The 19508-nt window shown below is 47.4% G+C and overlaps 1 protein-coding gene across 1 annotated transcript in view; it reads right to left on the minus strand.

The window, feature by feature from the left end:
* Nucleotides 1-5502: 5502 nt before the first annotated feature.
* The window catches only part of LOC107111283 (insulin receptor-like), a gene marked incomplete at its 3' end in the record, with an annotated part of 21004 nt that continues 6998 nt past the window's right edge, over nt 5503-19508 (minus strand). Inside the window, exon 2 of the mRNA XM_015412232.1 lies at nt 5503-6054. Within this exon, the coding sequence (XP_015267718.1) occupies nt 5503-6054 (552 nt within the window). The remainder of the gene's footprint in view (nt 6055-19508) is intronic.

Below are 19508 nucleotides of genomic sequence, written 5' to 3' on the forward strand. Positions count from 1 at the left end.
GAACTGGTTTGATTCCCCACTCCTCCACTTGCAGCTGCTGGATGACCTTGGGCAAGCCATAGTTCTCTCAGAGCAGTTCTCTAAGCAGTTCCTGAAAGAGCTCTCTCGGCCCCCCCACCTCACAGGGAGAGGAGGGGATTGTAAGCTGCTTTAAGACTCCTTCAGGTAGTGACAGGCGGGGTATAAATCCAATTTTTTCTCTTCTTCTTCATCAGTGAGGGACTCGTCCTGTGTGGTTCCAAAAGATGCAATCTTCTGCCCCTTAATATTCCCTTATGAGAAATAATTCCAAGCTTTGGAATCGGGTGTCATCAATATGCTGAGGACACCCAACTCTGTCTCTCTCTGTCCAAGCGTCCAGGTGATGCAGTAGAGGTCTTGAACCACTGTGTGACCGCTGTGGTTAAATGGCCGAGAACAAATTCAAGATGAGTATGGGGAAGGGGGAGAGAATAGGAAGACAGCTACACCACAAACGCCCTTTCCTTCCCATTCACTAGCAATGGAAAATATTTGTGTGTATTTCAAAAGCTTTTAAGAAATATCACACCCTTGAGAATAGTTGAGCTAATTCAGGGTTACCTTTAAGACTCATTTCCCATACTGAGAGGCGGACGGGTGGAAAAGGGAAGACCTGAGATAAAACCCAGTTTACGGCTAGAGGAATTCCCAGGATATTATTTTTAAATGCCACAGTGCACTGTTGCTAGTAATATTTCCACCTCAGTAAACTTTACGGATCACTGCCCTCCCCCAACTGTGGAGCTTTTCCTTCAACTGCTTGGCAGAGGCAGGAACTTCTACAGAGTTGTGAAGCAAGCGGAGAATCAGAAAACTTCTTTGCCCGAAGGACCCCAGGATGGAAGCTTTCCTTGGAACTCTGACATTCGTAGGAGAAACACCCCTTTGGGCCATATCCCACAGCGCCTTGATCTGCTCTTTCTTGCCTCACTCTTTCAGCCTCTTCTCTCTTCCCTGCTCCCATCTGCAAAGCCAGCAACTGATAAAGTTTAAAAGCAAATAACGTTTTGAACCCCCCACCCTAACACGTCAAAATTTACTGCAAGCAAGCATGCCAAGGTACAGTTCTGTCTGAGAGCAGAAACTGCTTCCCCCGTGGAAAGCTTTCAGGGGCAGGGGGAGAAATGTTATGTGGAAAGAAGTGAAAAAGACCAAGAGGTTTGAAGAAAAACCCTCCTGTGCTCAAATGCAAGGTCAATACAGCACCACCTATGGCTATTTTGTCTACTGGAACTGAACAGAGATCAGCATCAACCGAGTGTGGTGAACTCTGAACAGTATTCTTGTACTACAGGAAGTGGCGCGCATATACAAAAATGTGTTCATGCAATCCTGACCCTGCTAGTTTGTTTATTTACATCCCCTTTTCTCACCTAGACTCAAGGCAGATGCATTTAAACACGACATGATTAAACAGCTGGAGTATACTTAAAGCAACAGGCAGCAAAGCACTAGAAATAGGCCACGGTCCCGATCCCTTTCCCAATTATGCAACTCTCTGAGCCACAACGTCACAGTCCTCTATTACCTGCGCAGAAAAGAGGTTGCGTCACAGTGTTCAAGCAAGAAGGCGCTTACAAAGCCATCAGTGGCCTTGGGCCCAAATACTTGAAGGGCTGCCCCTTCCACTGTACCATCCTATGACAGTTTCGCTCACCCAAGCAGCACGTTCTAAAGGTGCCCCCCTAGAAATGGGCAAGACTGGTAGCTGCCCGCTCATGTGGGTTCCCAGTGGTCGCTCCCATCTTGTGGAATGGCCTCTGCCCCAGGAGATCAGGAAAGCCCCTGCACTCCTGTCATTCTGCAGAATGTACAAAATCGAAATGCTCAGGAGGGGATCTTTTTTTTAAAAAAACCACCACAATCATTTTATTTGTATCAGAATGGAACAGCCAAGGAGTGAACTTTATAATGCAACAGGACTGAAGTCCACTGCAGTGATCCTTGTAGGCATCATCTTGATTTTACTGCACTGCTCTATACCTTGTAACACACTCTGTTTTGCATCCCACAGTCTGCCTTGAGACTCAGCAAGAAAGAAAGACTGTATGAATTAAGCAAGCAAACAAATCTAGTCCAACGCCCCTGCAGGAACACGCGGGTGTGGAATCCCTGGCCGATAGCCACCTAGCCTCTGCCTTAGAGCCCTCCAGGGAAGGAGAGTGTGGCACCTTTCAGGAAGGGCTGATCCACTCATGAACAGCTCTTCCTATTATGAAGTTTGCAGCTCAGAGATGGAACTCATGCTTTGCATGAGAAAGACCCCAGAGAGCCATCAAGGGTCAGATGCAGCCAGAGGGCCCAAGGACCTACCTCCGCAGAAGGCAGCTTCCTCCTTCTGGACAGGGGAAATGGATAGGAGTTCTGGAGCTTACCTCCTCGCAAAGGGGCAGGTATCTGGAGGCTAACCCCGTAGAAGGATGCCACAGCAAACCCTCCTCCATTGTCCAAGCTGTAGTACCAGAATAGGGGGATTCCCAAGTGTTTCTCTTTGTTTGTTTGTTTTTTTGGGGGGAGGGAAAAAAGGAACAGAATGATTATGGCAGGATTTAGCTTAAAAAGCCATTTGCTTTAGTCACTGCACATGGCACCCACCAGCAGGTTATACCTGGCTGGAGACACCCTTGGTCCAAAGGGAGAATGTGAAGTTATGACTGTTATGAATGTTAGGTTAGAGTGACACTGGTCTAGGGGCACCACCACCTGAAGAGCCTTTGAGAAGTTGGCAAACACAGAAAGTCATGACTGCTTAGTTAAGTTCTCCCTAGTTGTATATCAACTCAGTGGTGCCACGCCACATGTTTTGGCCTTGAAAAACAAAAACGGGGGGGGGGGGGGGGGAAAGGAAAGGACTTACAAGAAAGCTCAGGACGGATCAAAACGGAGTGATTGTTTCATCAGAATTGTTTGATCAAAATTGAGTGACTGTTTGCTTTCCTCAAGCAGGCCCAAAGCATCACCATGGAAGACTTCAAGTCGACTTCAAGTGGTAAAAGTTTACAAGGTGACAAGCACACGCTATTACGAAGCAGTTTCCCAATTTATAATACACGCAAGCGTGCAGTTTCAGGCATTTCATTTGCTGACAACGTTCCATTTCCAAGAAGTCTCCAACATTATGTTTGGGTGCCTCCAGCAGCTGTTTGCCCAGGCATGGGCCCTGGGCAACAGAACCACTGTTTCCACATGTGCCAAGCCTGCCAGAAGCTCCCAACAAGTCTGCTTTACTTTCCATCCTGCACTTCTGCATTTGGTGTGCCAAGGTCAAATTAAAAAATGGGGAAAGATGCCATATGGGCATGCCAGGAGTCAGGCTGACATCCAGTAAGACACCAGACACCTTTGTGCCTCATACCACAGTGATGACCCACACAACGTCTGAGCCAGCATGGTGTAGTGGTGAAGAGCAGTGGACTCTAATCTGGAGAACTGGGTTTTATTCCCCACTCCTCCTCCACACAAAGCCTACTGGGTGACCTTGGGCCAATCACCGTTCTCTCAGAACTATCTCAGCCTCACCTACCTCACAAGATGACTGTTGTGGGGAGAGAAAAGGAAGGCAATTTTAAGTCACTTTGAGACGCCTTCAGGTAGAGAAAAGCGGGGTATAAAAACCAACCCTTCTTTGACTTCCATAAACAGGAGCAAGGAATTCAGAGTCACACACAGACCTCTTTCCTTCCCATTGATATGCTGGCCTTCCTGCTTGGCGCTCAAAACAGTACACAGCTATGGGGTTATTCAATTAGTTTTTCTCATAACAACCCCGTGATGTGGCGGGGCAGAGGGAGCGACGGGGCCAAGGACACCTCCTCAACCTTCATGGGCCAAGTTGCGACTCACACCTAGCTCTCTCGGTTCCAAATACAGCACTCTGAGCCCTGCACCACACTGGCTCTGAGCAGAACCAAATAAATTCAGAGGCCATAGATCCTGCACTGACTGTAAGCGTAAGGAGATAGGGTGGTAGGAGGGTAGGAGCGACCTACAAGGGAATACAAGGCATGAAAGAAGCTGGCCCCTTCCATGTTTAGAAACGGCGGCCTTCAAGCCACAGCATCTGTTCAGACATGGGGAGGGGCGAGGTAAGAGTCACCCTGCCTGCGATATCTGACTGGCAACTGTCGGCAGGCAGGGTGCCATAGTGGGCAGTGGGACCTAACACTGCCACTCTCATCAGGCTGATCGAGGGTGGTGGGGTCAAGAATGCCACCTTCTGCCGCCAGATTTTCCCAAGACCCTCCCAAGCCCGTGGATCAGCACTGCTTAAATCAGCCATTCAGTCCGTCATGTCACTATCTCTGGCTGAGGATTCGTGCCTTGACCAAAAATCATGTGCCCAGAAGTTGCCTGTCTGAAGAGCCCAGGTTCCTGTGGAAGAGAACATGCAGGCCTTTCCTAGTTCAATCCTTTACACTGTACGCTAACAAGATCTCAGGGTTAGGACCCCACCTCCCGGAGAGCTGTTGCCAGTAGGAGAAGTAAAAACAGAGCTCGATGGACCAACAGTCTGACTCAGTGTCTGGGGCAGTATCAACGTGAGCAGCCCAAAACAGACATATGTGACGGTGCCACTGAAGCCACGCCAAACTGGCACAGGCTACCCGGGAGATTCAGACAGAAAGGATTTTTACAGTGAAAGGCCGGGGGGGGGGGGGAATGGGGAGGGCTCCACTTCCTTTGAAACGCACAGCAGCACGAGGCACGGGCAAATGTATTTTAAGCTTATTTTTAGAACAAAGTTTGAATCCAGGGGCACCTTCAAGACCGACAAAGGTTAATTCTGGGTAGAAGCTTAACTTCGTTGGCCTCAAAGGTGCCACTGGACTCATTTTGTTCTGCTGCTTCAGGTTACCAAACTGAAGCTTATTTTTTTAAATCCTGGTTTGTACGTTTTACATACTTAAATCTATATATTCTAAACTTCCTGTCTGTACGATTTTTCAGAATTATTATTGTAACTGGCCTTGGGTCCTTCGGGGAGGGAGATGGGATAGAAATGCTTTAATGACCGACCAACCTGTGACGAAAGACAGACAGACTGTGTGGGAGTTAGTTGTACCACACGGAGCATCAGAGTATTTAGGTGACAATGGAGCAGACGGCACACCTGTGCAAGAGTCATCTCTTCGGAGGCCCTGTTTTGGTTGCCCCCGCCCCCAACCTGAGGCTAGATGGGTGGCTTCCTCAGATACAGCACCACAGCTTTAGGGCTCCCTCCCCAGGGAGGTGCGCCTGTTGTTCTCTAGCAGTGGGTGAAGACTTGGTTTCGTTTGGCATGCCCCAACAACAGTTATTGGCCCTTCTCTGTCACTGATTGCTATGCGTCTTCATTGAATTATTTCGTCATTTTAAATCTCGTTTCTAATGGCCAACTGTTTTAATGTTTTCTATGTGTGCCGCCTTGGGGATCCCGATCGGGTGGAAAGGCGGCATAAAGATGTTCTAAATAAATAAGCAAATCTTGTGGCACAGCCCTACCTCTCTGGCAATGCTCATGGGTCCAACAGCGCTCAATGAAAATGCCGTTGATGACGGTAGCCGGGCAGCTGCTTTTCCCCTGCACCACTCCGGGGCACACGTCTCCACACTCCTCCTTGTCATCCTTGTTGGACTTAATGTAGTTGTCTTCGGCGGAATCCAGAATCCGAGACCAGTCGATGGTGGACAAATAGCAGAGCGCATCATTCTTCTCGATCCTCACTGCACCGCGGGTGATGTTCATCAGGCTGTAGAGGCCAATCTCCTTCAAGTGAAACATCTCAAAGATGACGAAGGCGTAGTTGAAGAAGAGGTGAGTCCCTCGGATCACAGTCAAATTGGGGAACAGGTTCTTTAGGCTCTCCAGGCCGTAGACCCGGAAGAGCAGCAAGTAGTCTGTGATCATGGTCAGTTTTGGGAAGCTGAGATCCCGGAAGTCCGCAGTCTTGGTTTTGAACATCAGCAAGATCTGCAAGTGTCCCTCTATTACAGTACAGTTTTCAAGCAAGCTGAACTTGGTCATGTTGTTCCGGATGTCAATGCTGTTACAAACTGGAAGAGAAGCAGAAACAACAGAAAGAGTTTTAAAGAAAACACAACATACATATTCTCCAACCAGCAAACATCCCGTTGAACTGGAAACCTCATTTAGCAAAGGCCTGTTTATAAGGCAAGTTACTCCAAGAAAGCCAAGGCTGACGCCAGCTAAAAGCAACAAACCCTGTCCCCCAATGACACCTGCCCATTTTGACTGTGTACCAAGCAGACCCTACTTGGGGAGGCAGAGCTTAAAATCCATGGAACGCAGGGCAGGAGTAGATGCGAGGGTAACAACTCACTAGGCCTACTCAGGTGTTCAAGCAGAGCTGAGCTGAGCTAATGTCCCAAATGACATTCCTCTCCTTGATCACATAAAATAGTTCTTCAGGGATGCTTACTGCCCTTGAAAGAGTTTTTTCAGGAAATTCGGCCCTTGCTTCTTAGGCCTACTTCTCCCCAAGGCACTAAAGATCCATATGGGCAGTACCACTTCAGGCTGTGGGCTAGGGCTCCCATGACAGAATGCTCCTCAAGACCAAGAAATCTCCAGCAGACAGAAAAGTGCCATGGCACGGAAAAGACTAGGGAAGAACCCTTATCTTCCACACTTAGCTCCTCCAAGCCAGGCATTTTTAATTTGTGTATCAGCAAGTCATTGAAGAAGTCTGAAGTAGGACGAACACCCTGCTTCATCGACATCCGAGTCTTATGCAGGTCAGTATGGTTCAAATGAAGAAAACACACACACACACACACACACACACACACGGGGTTTGGGATCTTGCGGAAGGAGGACAAAAGTTTTTAAAGCATTAAGAGTCCAGTTTGTTTGAGGTTGACCTTTGCCAGTGAATAGCCAAGCAGGTGATTTTCTATTACATCCACACCCTCACCCCCACTCCATCCCATAACAAGTATTCAAGAATACATTGCCAAAAAAAAAAAAGTTCATTAATTCCATGAACTGCTGCCATCATGCAAAACCCACTCACAGGCAAGAGGCACAAAAACAGAGGATTTGAGTCCATTCAGCAATTTCAAAATTTAAATCTGCTCCTAAATTCAATTTTGCCTATATGAATAGTTTAAACTAAAGGGACTTCTGTGGGTGACGGGGTGGGACACAGGGCAGCCTCTCCTGCCTGTGAGACTGTTGTCTGTCCTACATGACAGGGACCCACTATTGACTTTCCCCCTGGACCCACAACAAGACACAAAAATGATGGCCTTTTGCAATGCGTAAAGACAGGCTCTTATTCTTCCACTCCTTTCTTTTTATGCAGAAAAGCAGCCTTAAGTTCTGCAGGTATGACCATGGCTCAGCCGCAAGAGATTATATGTATGGACAGGGGTCATTTCGTAGAAAAAAAGGTGCAGGAGCTCATTAGCATAACTCATTCGCATAACTTATTTGCATATGCCACACCCCCTGACATCACTGGAAGTGTATCAGAGGGCAACACCCACTGCTCAGGCTCCACTGGACTGTTTTGGATTGCTAGCTATGGGGGGAACGTGCAGATCTGCCCTCACAGAGGAGGGAGAGCTTGTACCTGAAGGCGGGCCGGGGGGGGCCCTCTGCAACTTACCTGGCTGCTTCTTGCTCCTCATGGCCCGACTAAGGGCTACTGGGAGCAGGGGGCAGCGCTTGTTGCATGTGCCCGCCCCCTGGGCTCCTTACTGCCCGAGCTCCACTCCTGTGCGCTCCCGCAGGAAACGACCCCTGTGTATGGACCTTAACATGTCTGTATTAAATCCAGATCTCATTTTAAACCAGATTACGTTTCTACTTTAAAAAAATAATCTGAAACCAGTCTGTCCGCGATCTGTCTAGTCAACGGATGTCTGACACAGGTAATGGTCCACGCTACCCACGGCTCAAACACATCCCAGATCATGAAGGTCTTCTGCTCCACTCTCAGCTATGTACAACCAGCTACCAAATTAAATTCATCACTACAAACATTTCTGTTATTTCACAGCTGCCCCAGGCAGCACAGAGCAAAAGGCCCTGCAGATGCTCTGTTTCACTGCTTTCAAGGCTTTCTCCCTGCACCCACACCAGGCCATCCTCACACAGCCACACGCACACCATGCCACACCACAACAAGCACTGCTACTAGTGTCTAATGACGAGCGAGTGAGCTAGGAGTGCAAACAATCTTCTCCAGCTTGGGGGGCGGGGAGTAAACAGCCTACAAGTGTTGGATTTTATAAGATTCCTGTGCAATTCCTCCCTGATACACTCGGCAAGGTACTACAAAGGATCCCCCTTCAACTGCACTGAGTCAGCTGACAAGAGCATCTTCCACATAGGGCCAGGCCACCGTGCTGCTGGGGCTGTCAATAATCCTGAGAGGCCATGAGCCTCCTACATGACAGGGACCCATAGTTTCCTTGCCCCAGTCCCTCAGCAGCAGTCATGCTACCCGCCTCACCAGAACACTAGGGTAGTGATATGCCTTTCCCCTTATATCTCCACAACAAAAGGTGCAGGTACAGATATCAGACTTCCAGTATTCAAACTAGGTTTAATAAAAATAATGACACATGACATTTCTCTATCCAGCAGAACTGAGCAAAGAAAAACGAACCCTCCTAACCCTGTTCCAGATTTGTCCCTAAAAGATGTTAAAATAAGGATAGCCGCTTTCTCCTTGGAGGTACAGCACCTCAGAAAAGTTCTGCTGCCTCAGTTTGCATGGCTGGGCTTTCCCTCATTATTCAACCACACATAGTACTGATGGAGTCTTGATATAAAAGCGAGCCCCTTGAAGAGGCTTGCACTAAGAGAGACCTTCCTTCTTGTGCCCTGGTCATTTATAACTTCTATATGGGGTCCCTTCCTCCATTAGGATCAGAGCACTTCTTCTTGGCTAAGAGGAAGAAACCCCATCAACCCAGGTCTCTACCCCCTGGGAGCAACACTCTGCCTGAGTTGTCAATGATACACCTTTCCTCTCCCTTGACCAGCTCCACTAGCATGTGCCTGGGTTGACTGCTCTAAGGCTGGGGGGAATGACTCACCTTGCCAGTCTTTTCCCTGGGGTATCAACTAACCCTGAGATAAGTGCACTGCTTCCTCACAGCAGCCCTGTAATGTAGATCCAATCACAGTAAACTTTTGAGTAGAAATTCTGGGGTGCATTGCACTTCTTTACAGCACATATAAAGCAAACACAGTGAACTCAAGGAAGGCATGCACATGCACTTATGGGGCCATGAAATGGCTTACAGACAGGACCACACCTAAAGAGATGTAAACTGCAGCCATGGGGCATGAGGTCCCGCTAAGGGCACTTTGAGACCAAGGATTCAGAGTGCTGGGTGCGCTCTGCTGCTACCTGTACAAACCCCTTCCCCCTGCACCCGACCAAAAAAGTCGATCAGAGTGTCACCACAACTGAGCACTGCCCATGAGACTGCCTGCAGCCTGTCTGCCAGTCATGCTCGCAAAGGCACTGGCTTTGGTCAGTTTTATTCATGCAGCTGAGTCCAAAGGACAAGTCCACAGAATGCAAGAAATGCCCTTTGAGCTTCTCTCCTCCCTGCCCGTGATGCTGGGGGGAGGGTGTCACTCGTTCTACACTTAACCGTTGGAATCAGCAGTTGTCACACCTAGGTCAGGACAGACCAGACTTGCTGCTCAATTTCAGCACTGCTCTTGGATGGATTTTGCTGCGTGACCAGGAGTGAACAGACTCGCCACATTCCCTCTGGAATAATGTCACATCCTGGAGTTCTTTATCTTTGACTTGCTACACGTGGCTTGCCTAACTTGCCGGAGGCTCTTGTGCGTGCTCTTCTAACATGGCAGCCCATACAAGATACCACACTTTTGGCCAAGGGTGCAGATTAACACTCCTTCCAAACTTATGACAAGCTGCCCACACTTGAGCTTCAGCCAATTAACCTAAATACCACCACCACCACCCAGAATAATGTTCAAAGCTGAACCTCAAGCTTTCAGTTTCTGAAAGTTTGTGCTCAACGGGTGTGCACATTATTTATGCTAAGCACCACTATCAGTTTGGCGTCTAGTACACATCAAAACCGCCACTACCAAACACGAGGCGTTAGCAAACCCTACGTCACAGTAGCTCAAATCTGGTCTTACTCAAAGCAGTATAGATATCACTGCTAATCACCGACCCACTTTCAGGGTGGGTTGAGGTAAATGCAGTTCAAAACCATAATTCTGTGGTGTTGCCTGCGGTTATAATCATTCTGCACAGTGGAAACCGACCTGGTTATATAGTGCGTGAGCTCTGAAGCAGCTAAAGCCTGCAGCTGGGCTCAGGTCTGGCGTGCCTCCCAGCATGAAAAGCAATCCGGAGGGAGGCTCCCAATGAGCTCTCTTGCAGCCAAAGTGCCTCCTGTCTGACACTTGGAAAGCCCAGCCAGGAGGCCACTGGATAGGCCCCACTTCGGAGGTCTCTTGGGAGGGCTTGAAAACCCGTATTTTTCAAAAGGCTTTGGGTCAAATTTGGTTTACTTTGGAGGACAATTAATAGTGGTTATGCTGTATAATAAGGATAATGTTGTTTGTGGATATTTAGTCTGAGGGATTTGCGGATTGTTTTTACATGCTTCATAGGAGTCTTATTTTAAATATTTATTTATTTATTGTTTAGAATTTTAGGCCACCCTTCCCTACAAGCAGGGCTCAGGGCGGCTTACAACAGAATAAAAGCACAATGATCCAAATTAAATTAAACCAGCGTAAAAATACAGCACATAGACATACGTAAAAAGCAGTTCCAAGGTGGCAAATAATTTGAATAGAAAATTGAACGACCCAGAGCCTCCAAGGGGGCAAGTAGTATAATTCATTCTCTGATGTGAGCTGCTTTGGTAATAGGTGGTAAACACAAATACAACCCAGGCACTTAGTACCGAAATCCAAGTGACATTGTTCCTGCCTAGTGGGCTAAGTAAGGGTAGAATGCTAGCAGTAGAATCTTATGCAGAGTTCTGCCAATTGGAGCCCATTCGTTCCCATGGGCTTTGACTGCAGTAGCTCTACACAGGATTGCACTGTGGATTTCCTGCGACTCACAATTCTTATTATTATTATTCTTTTTAAAAAAATACTTTATTGTTTTAATTTGTCAATACAGAAAGTAATATCAGAAGAGCTTCAAATTGTTAAAAGTACCTCAAAATACAATATTCTAAAACGAAGTCAATGTGCTTTATACAACCTAACAATTTTACAGAAAGATCCTCTATTAAGCATAAAAATTGTTGTCCTAATGAGTTAGGAAAGTAATAGATAAGTATTCCATCATTTGTTAGCTGACATTCCCATAATAAATTTCACATCACTAGCCATTTGTGATAATATGCATTGGTTGGGAGTATATCATGCGTTGAAAGGTAAGAGAATACTGGAAACCAAATTGTTTCGAATTTGGATAGGGATGTCTGATCTGTTTGTGCTCTGCGTATTCTGTCTGTGATTTTTGCAAAAACTCACAATTCTTCTGAAAAGCAAGGAAACTACTGCAGTAGTGAAATGTCATTCTCATGATCCAAATGTCACCCTTGTGATCCTACCTGGTGCGCAGGATATTCTGCCACACCACCCCCCTGGCCTGCCTTTTTAAACCGGGGCGGCGGCAGGGGGGCGGTGGCATAAACACCAAGGAAAATGAGATTATGATCTGGTATTTCAACAGAAAAGGTTAAATAAGTTCCCACACTCCATTTATGTCAAACTTAGCAAATATATTACCCCCATCCTAAATCTGTAGATCAAGACAGATCTCTGCTTGACACCACCATGAGAGGAACAACGTAGGAAGTGCTGCTCCCTCCCCAGTACATGGGGTGAATGAACCCAGAGCCCTCCTTGCTCCTGTGGGCTGGTCTCCAGGAAATAGGAAAATACCATGGTTGTTCCATGTCTCTGCTCTGCAACGATGCCCCTTCCCCTCACTTTCTGGGGGTGCCAAAAACAAGCTGGGTGACAACTGCTGCCACTGGTGGCTCTTAAGAGTTTCGCCTGCTACGTGGAATCCCATGTTTAGCTCTCTGTACCTGTGCTACAGTTCAGAGGCTCCACCTAGCTGCTGATCCTACAGCTAGTGTGATAGCGATCTATTGCTACTTCACTGTTTTGAGCTACTGCATACAAGGGATGGCGAGCGTACCCACTGCTCCTCCTTGTTATGGCACTTCAAAGCGCAAGACCAATTAGGCTTTATGTGTTTCAAGAGATTAGGGCTTAGTACATTGAGCTGCGGTGGCTCAAGTGGTTAAGACACTGAACTGCAGGCTGTGGAAGGTCAGTAGTTCAGCAGTTCAAGACCCGGGTGCCGCAAGACGGGGTGAGCTCCTGTCTCTAGTTCCAGCTCCTGCCAACCTAGCAGTTCGAAAGCAAGAAATTGCAAGTAGATAAATAGGTACCACTTTGGTGGGAAGGTAACAGCCTTCCGTGCGCCTTGGTGTTTAGTCATGCCGGCCACATGACCACGGAAACATCTTCGGACAGCGCTGGCTCTTCGGCTTTGAAACGGAGATGAGCACTGCAACCCTAGAGTCGGATTCGACTGGCTTTCAAGCAAGGGAACCTTTACCTTTACCTTTTTACATTCAAAATAGGAGAAGGAGTCTACCTCAAGGAGTCTCAGAGCGGCTTACAATCTCCTTTCCCTTCCCTTTCCCACAACAGACACAAGAGCTACTTCAAAGACTGCTCTTGAGAGAACAGCTCTGAAACAACCTGTTACTGGTTCCAGGTCATGTGGAGGAGCAGGGAATCAAACCCGATTCTCCCAGATTAGAGTCCACGCTCCTAACTATTACACCAAACTGGCTTATATAAGAATATAAGACAGGTTAGCTTTTCTGCAGCTGCTGGTGTGAACTTGGGTCAGTCACAAGTTCCCTCAGAGCTGTTCTCTCAAGAGCAGTCCTCGAAAGAGCTCTCTCAGCCCCACAGGGTGTCTGTTGTGGGGGGGGGGAGGGAAAGGAGATTGTATGCCACTCTGAGACTCCGAGTGAAGGGCGGGGTATAAATCCAATCTCCTTCTTCTTCTTGACTTTGTTGTAGTTCATCATTACCTTAGTCCTCATGGCTGGGACTTCTCCACATTGTCCCTCACCACATGGGCAAGATGGAGTCCCTAGGTAAATGTTTATTCTTTCATAGTATGTGCCTTCCTGGGTCAGAAGCCATAAGGTAAGCACAAAAGAGCTTCTAGCTCATAACCTGGGAATTTTTAGTCTCTGCTTTGAGGGTCTATCCTGTAAGGTCATTCGGCTCTTCCTGTCCCATAAGGAAGAGACTACTTTCTAGCCATCTGGCTCTTAGCGGCCTCTGTCCCTTATGGGTGTAAGGTTCCAGCAAGGTGGGAAATGGTAAACCACTGTCTTGCTCCAGCCAGAGGCATTCGCATATGCTCTGTGCTTGTAGCTGGACGGCTCCTCTTCTGGACCACCCACCCCCTCCTGCCAGCTCTGAGTCTGCAGCTGCCCTTCCACAAACAGGCGAAGGGCAGTCAAAAACACTGCAATGTGGGAGTGGCTTCTTGGACAGAGGTGACAGAGGGCCCTCCTCTGCACGTGGCTTAGAGAATATTATGGAGATTCACTTCACAGAGGCCTTCCTCAACTGTTAATATGGCTGCTCATAAGACCAGTTATTTACTAATAAAAAACATTAACCTAGCAATGCACGGCTGCTCAACCGGATTCTTCTGGCATCACATCCAGGTTGCCTCATAAATCATCCATGGAATTTTCCCACTCCTTTAAAGAAACACTTCAGAGACCTTGTGCCTTTAAAGGCCATACTGAGAGGCATCCCAAAAGTTAACCATTTCCCACATAAAATTATTTTGACAGAGTGAAAACAACTCAAATATTTTTCCGCCCCCACCCCCCAAATGGAGGCAGAGATTCTAGTTATCGTTTTGCCTTTCTTCAAGGGCAACTGAAATTCCACTTTCAGCCACTCTTGCTCCCACAGCTCAGGGCAGATAAACTACAAAGCAATTAAGCCATAAAACCATTTAAATATAAAGTTGTACCCATCATTTGCCTTTTTCTGGATGTTAATGGCCTGGGAGAAAATGGGACAGATCCCATGATCTGCAGGTACAATGGTATTAGATCTTCCCCATTTCCCCTTCCCTGAAGCACTCCTTTCCAACTTCCAGGATCACAGAAGCCATGTGGACTAATTCCCACGAGGAGCAAGAAGCTGCAGTGGGAAGGAGACAAAGGCCCCGGTCACACGGGAGGTTTTGGCCTGCAAGAGGGACGGATCGGGGGCGCAGCAAATGGGCGCGATCACACCGCAACATCTGGGAAGCGGGGCCGAAAACGCGCATTAAAAAAACCCTAGGAAATAGTAGGATCAACCTGAAACGCCGCAGCAAGCGCGGCCGTGGGATCGCCAGCACGCCCGTCTTCAGGAGCATTCGAGGCTCCCAGCCGAACTGCGCATGCGCACACATGCGCAGCTGGCTGCCTCGCTCTCCCTTCCATGGCTCCCCCCCCCCCGGCATCTGATCGTGCTGGGGAGCAACTGTGCGGTGGCTCAGGGGATCTGTCTGATCCCACCGCCGTGTGTCTCTTTTGGTGTGGCTCTAAAAAGCCGCACTTTGGCCGCGTCAATTTCCCCCGTGTGACTGGGGCCATAGTCACTCACTCAATCCTCTTCCAGCAGTGCATTTCCAGAAGAAGAGAAAAGGAGCGATTCCTCCCCTTCCTCTCCCCAACCCATACGCTTATTAGCCACAGCAGATCTCATGGCCCCAGGAATGAACTTTCCCAGGTTTGGGAACTACTGCTGTTGAGAGGAGAAATAACCCAAGATCCCTGACTCGTGCACCTTCCACTGACCCAACTCAATAATCATTTCACAGCTGGCTCTGTTACCACCTGGACGTGGCTGTTAAGATGAAGCAAGACAGGACATAGTTTTGGACAGGGATGGGGATACTTTATGGTGACCTGGCCCCAGCAGCTCAAAGAAAGCACGACAAAAGACATACCATCCTTCCATCGTGAACTAATCACCAGTCTCATAGTGGCCGCCAAAACGGCGATTGCATCTAAATGGAAAGCAGATAAAGCCCCATCTCGCTCATGCTGGCTGAATAAAGTTTGGGATCAATTGATAACGGAAAAAATAACAGACCGTCTCAGTCATTCAGAACTCTATCCTAAGCAGTCTACTTTTGCGGAAAAATGGCTACCTTTCATGGAATATCTATTTGCCTCAGATCTGCAGCCACACAATCACATATATCTGAACATACTAAGCCAATAACTGGTTTCATTTCAATGCACACGGAATGCCTAGATATATTAAAGTGCAAATTGCAAATTGGTTCTGCATGAATAAGAGAAACCCTTGCCCACTATCATCTAGCTACGGAATCTAGTTAAATATTCCACGCAACTGTTGTTATGCTCGCTGAACTTGCTATCTTGTTAATATGTAATAACGCTAGTTTTTTATTATTAAGACAACTCTATTGGTAATCATATATGACACTTTGAATGTAATGTTACTAAAATCTGTTTATTGTAAAAAAAAAACACCCAATAAAAAGACTTTTAAAAAAAGGAAAAAAAGAAAGTGTGACAATGTATTTAGAGATCAGGGTGAGCCCATTAGGAAACACAGCGAGTGTGCTGCCTGACACGACCACAGAGGCCCAACAGAACAAACGCCAAGGCTGCCAGCACCGAGGCTGAGGGGGGAACACCTTTTCCACCCAAACGGGAAGGTGGTGAACATGGGCTCTTCACTGCCAAATTGCTGGCCACCAGGAAGGCAACTGACCTTTACTGGAAGAATCAAGTCACTGATTAGAGAAGAAAACATTATCTCAAGTTGTACATTTCCCTCAAGGAGTTGTTTGCCAAGACAGCCAGGCTACAACTCTCAAGGTTAACAAACTAGTCTAACCTTGTGTTTTTAAAATTTTTGATTATTTTTTTTTAAAGACACCATCAGGGAAAAACAGTTGACTGCTGGGGCACCACCCCCTATATATCTATAGGGGGTGGTGATTTTTTTTTTTTTTTAAAGACACCATCAGGGAAAAACAGTTGACTGCTGGGGTTGGACTCTCCTAGACCAGGGGCTCCCCAGCCTGCGGGTTGTGAAGCCGCCAACAGAAGGCCCCAGACTTTGGCAGCTATATTGATTTGGGCAAGCTTCCCCCCCACCCCAGTGGGTCATAAGACCAAGACAGTAGGAAAGCACTTCCCTAGACTATGAGGCCCAGAGGACTTCAATATCCACACAAAGGCCCATTTTGTCAGGACTGGCTCAGGACTTCGTGGCCCCACCATAGGGCCCAACACATGAAAACGGTCACACAGTTACTCAAGGCATGCTGGTGCTCTGACTGAGGACTTGACAGGTCAAAAGCACCATCCACGTAACACCAGAGAGGCAGTGTGGCGTAGCCATTAAGAGCATCATACTAGCATCTGGGAGACCTGGATCTGAATTCCCAAACTTGCCATGGAGGTTTGCTGGGTGACCCTGGGCCAGTCACACTCTCAGCCTAACTTACCTCACAGGGTTCTTGTGAGGATACAATGGAAGAGAGGAGAACATTGCAAACTACTTTGGGTCCCCAGTGGAGAGAAGTAGGGTACAAATGAATTAAATAAATACCTTTATTAGGACCAACCCAATAACACATAAAAGTGTTTCAAGTTTCCCAGATCTCTTCAGTTGGGCACTGGATGACTCCTAGGACTGAGTCCCCAAGTGCTGATAATTTGCACTTTAGCCATAATGAAAACGAAGAAACAAATTGGTGCAGAAGGGAAAAGAATCTTTAGTGGGGGTTATAAGATTCTATTTCCCTCTGCGCCAATTTGTTTCTTCATCTTCATTTTGCCTTGGTGTGGTCCCCTTCTTCTGCACTTTAGCTGTAGCCATTTCAAATGGTTCTTGGTTGATAAGATGTCAGATCCACTCTGACCTGCCAGTTTAATCAACCCACAGGGTATCTGTGGCATCATCAAGTTGGTGATGCTGGAGCAGTTCAGTTTCCTTGCAAAGGCCATCACAAGCCACTTAAGATCCACACCCTTCACAGTTCATCACGCCCAGCAGGAGGCACTGCCCCCCCATTTTTTTGCAGAGGAATGTTAATGCCTCTCGGGCAGAAGGGATTTTTCAAATGCCCCTGAATGAGGTATCATTCGACTCTTACTCCAGAAGGCTTCTTTAGATCAGTAGGTCTGGGTTAATTACAAACCTCTGCCTCAAACCCTCCATTTTTAAAAATGGCTATCGACTAGGTAATGGCAGAAGCATCTGCCCTTGATCCTTTTCAATCTGGCTTTAAGCCCTGAATTTGGGATAGAGGCGGCATTAGCGGTGCTGCTGGACAACCTCCATCTTCAAATGGATAAAAGGAATGTGTCTTTATTGTTTTTGTAGGAGCTGTTCTATCAGCAGCCTTTTATAGCATGGACCATACCATACTGCTGAGATGCCTAGAACGTAACATAGATCAGGGCAAAGCAGATGGAGATGGATCCAGTTCTTTTTGTATCAGGCTGATCACAAAAAAAGTTGCAACAGGAGATGCTGACCGCTTCCCTTGGGGATTGACATGGGAGATGCCAAGTTAGAAAAAAAATCTACTGTAAAATATTCTTATTTTTATTCCTGTTGGATCTTGTTCATTGTTATATGCCAATAAAAGCTGATTGATCTCCCAAGTAATTAAATAGCTACATAAGGCCCTGAAATCAGACTGTCTAAAGCTGGCTCATAAATTATCTTTCCTTCTGGACTCAGCCATGTCAACCCTTGCTACAATAATACTGAGTAATTACTATCACAGCAGCTTCTATGGAGGGATTCCCCTGAGGATATCTTGGAAACTTCAACTAGTCTGAAATGCAACAGCCCGATTGCAATTCGGATAGAGCTGTTTTGCTCATGTTACGCCAGTTCTGCAATCTTTTCACTGGCTGTCCATTTGTGTATGGGTTCACTCCAAGGTGCTGGGACCCACATACTGAAGGACCCCATCTCCCTGTACGAACTCACATGGCCGCTCCGGTTCTGCAGTTTCTTCTCTCCATCTTCTGCTCAAAGCAAGTCAGAACACCCTTGATCAGATCGTGTTTCTTCCATGGCAGGGCTGTGGAAGAGCATTCCTGAGAACGTTCAGAAAGCTCCATGCCCTACAGCATTCAGGAGGAAATGCAAAGCACTCTTGTTCAGAAGGGCACGTGGCAATGGCTGGATCTTGGTCTGGTTCTCTGGCTTTGCTGTTCTTAATTTCTTAAACTACAGTTATCTGCTTTGAGTCCCCGCTTAGGAAAAACAGCGGTTATACAAAGATTGGGTGTTGTATTTTTAAATCCTCCCTCCCATATGCAGCTCCAAGCAAAAGGTGAAAGCTCAAACAACCTAGAAGACGGATTTTACCCTTTAATAACTTATTTTCATCTTCTAATTCATCAATCAATTTCTGATGCTCATTTATCTTAGTAAATTACATAAGCTTGTAAGGAGGATCATAACCCCCCCCCCGGGGGGGGGGAAGCTTCCTCTTCTGCTTTCCAAGAGAAGCAACAGATGGCTCCTGCATCCTCCTCTGGGGCTAGTTTTCCTTACTCCTTCGGGGAGGGGGTTGTTTGTTCATCCAGTAATCCTCCTGGAGTCTCCGAGAGAAAGGTGAACTATAACCAAAGTAAATACATGAATGAAATGTCTCTGGCCTGTCTGGATGAAGATAAAGGGAGGCTCAACCGGTCCCCTCTGGCCCTGTTTCCGGGGGGAACAGCTCCTCTTCTGCTGCGGCCCTTGACTGATGAGGCTGTCCCGATTGCTGAGAAGAAGCCACAGATGGTTCCTGCTCCATCCGCCAGTGCTACTTATCCTAGAAGGTGGATATTGCCTTCAAGTGTTCAGGAAGTTTCATCTCACACATCCTCTTAAAGATGGCAACGTTGAGCCACAGAATGGCCCCAAGGCCAAACTGGGACCATGTGCACTCCACCCACACAGCCAAGTCAAACCCACACAGTTCCCGATCCATGGGCAGAGAACACTTACCAAGAAAAACAGTTCCACATGACTTTCCCCACACATTTCTCCAACCCTACCCTTAAAGGCTAGTGGGCAGGCACCCACTTCGTCTGGAACAGAGAGCAACGAAGCCTTTCCTCTGTACCAAGGACAATGGCAGAGAAGAGCACCCTCAACTAGCAAGCTACTCGAGCAGAACATAAGAACATAAGAACATAAGAGACGCCAATGTTGGATCAGGCCAAAGGCCCATCCAGTCCAACACTCTGTGTCACACAGTGGCCAGAAATACCAGTGCCATCAGGAGGTCCACCAGTGGGGCCAGGACATTAGAAGCCCTCCCACTGTTGACCCCCCCCAAGCACCAAGATGACAGAGCATCACTCTGAAGACAGAAGACAGGACATTAGAAGCCCTCCCACTGTTGACCCCCCCC

The sequence above is a fragment of the Gekko japonicus genome, unplaced genomic scaffold (assembly GCF_001447785.1).
Source record: "Gekko japonicus isolate JY-2015 unplaced genomic scaffold, Gekko_japonicus_V1.1 scaffold2815, whole genome shotgun sequence".
Classification (NCBI taxonomy): domain Eukaryota; kingdom Metazoa; phylum Chordata; class Lepidosauria; order Squamata; family Gekkonidae; genus Gekko; species Gekko japonicus.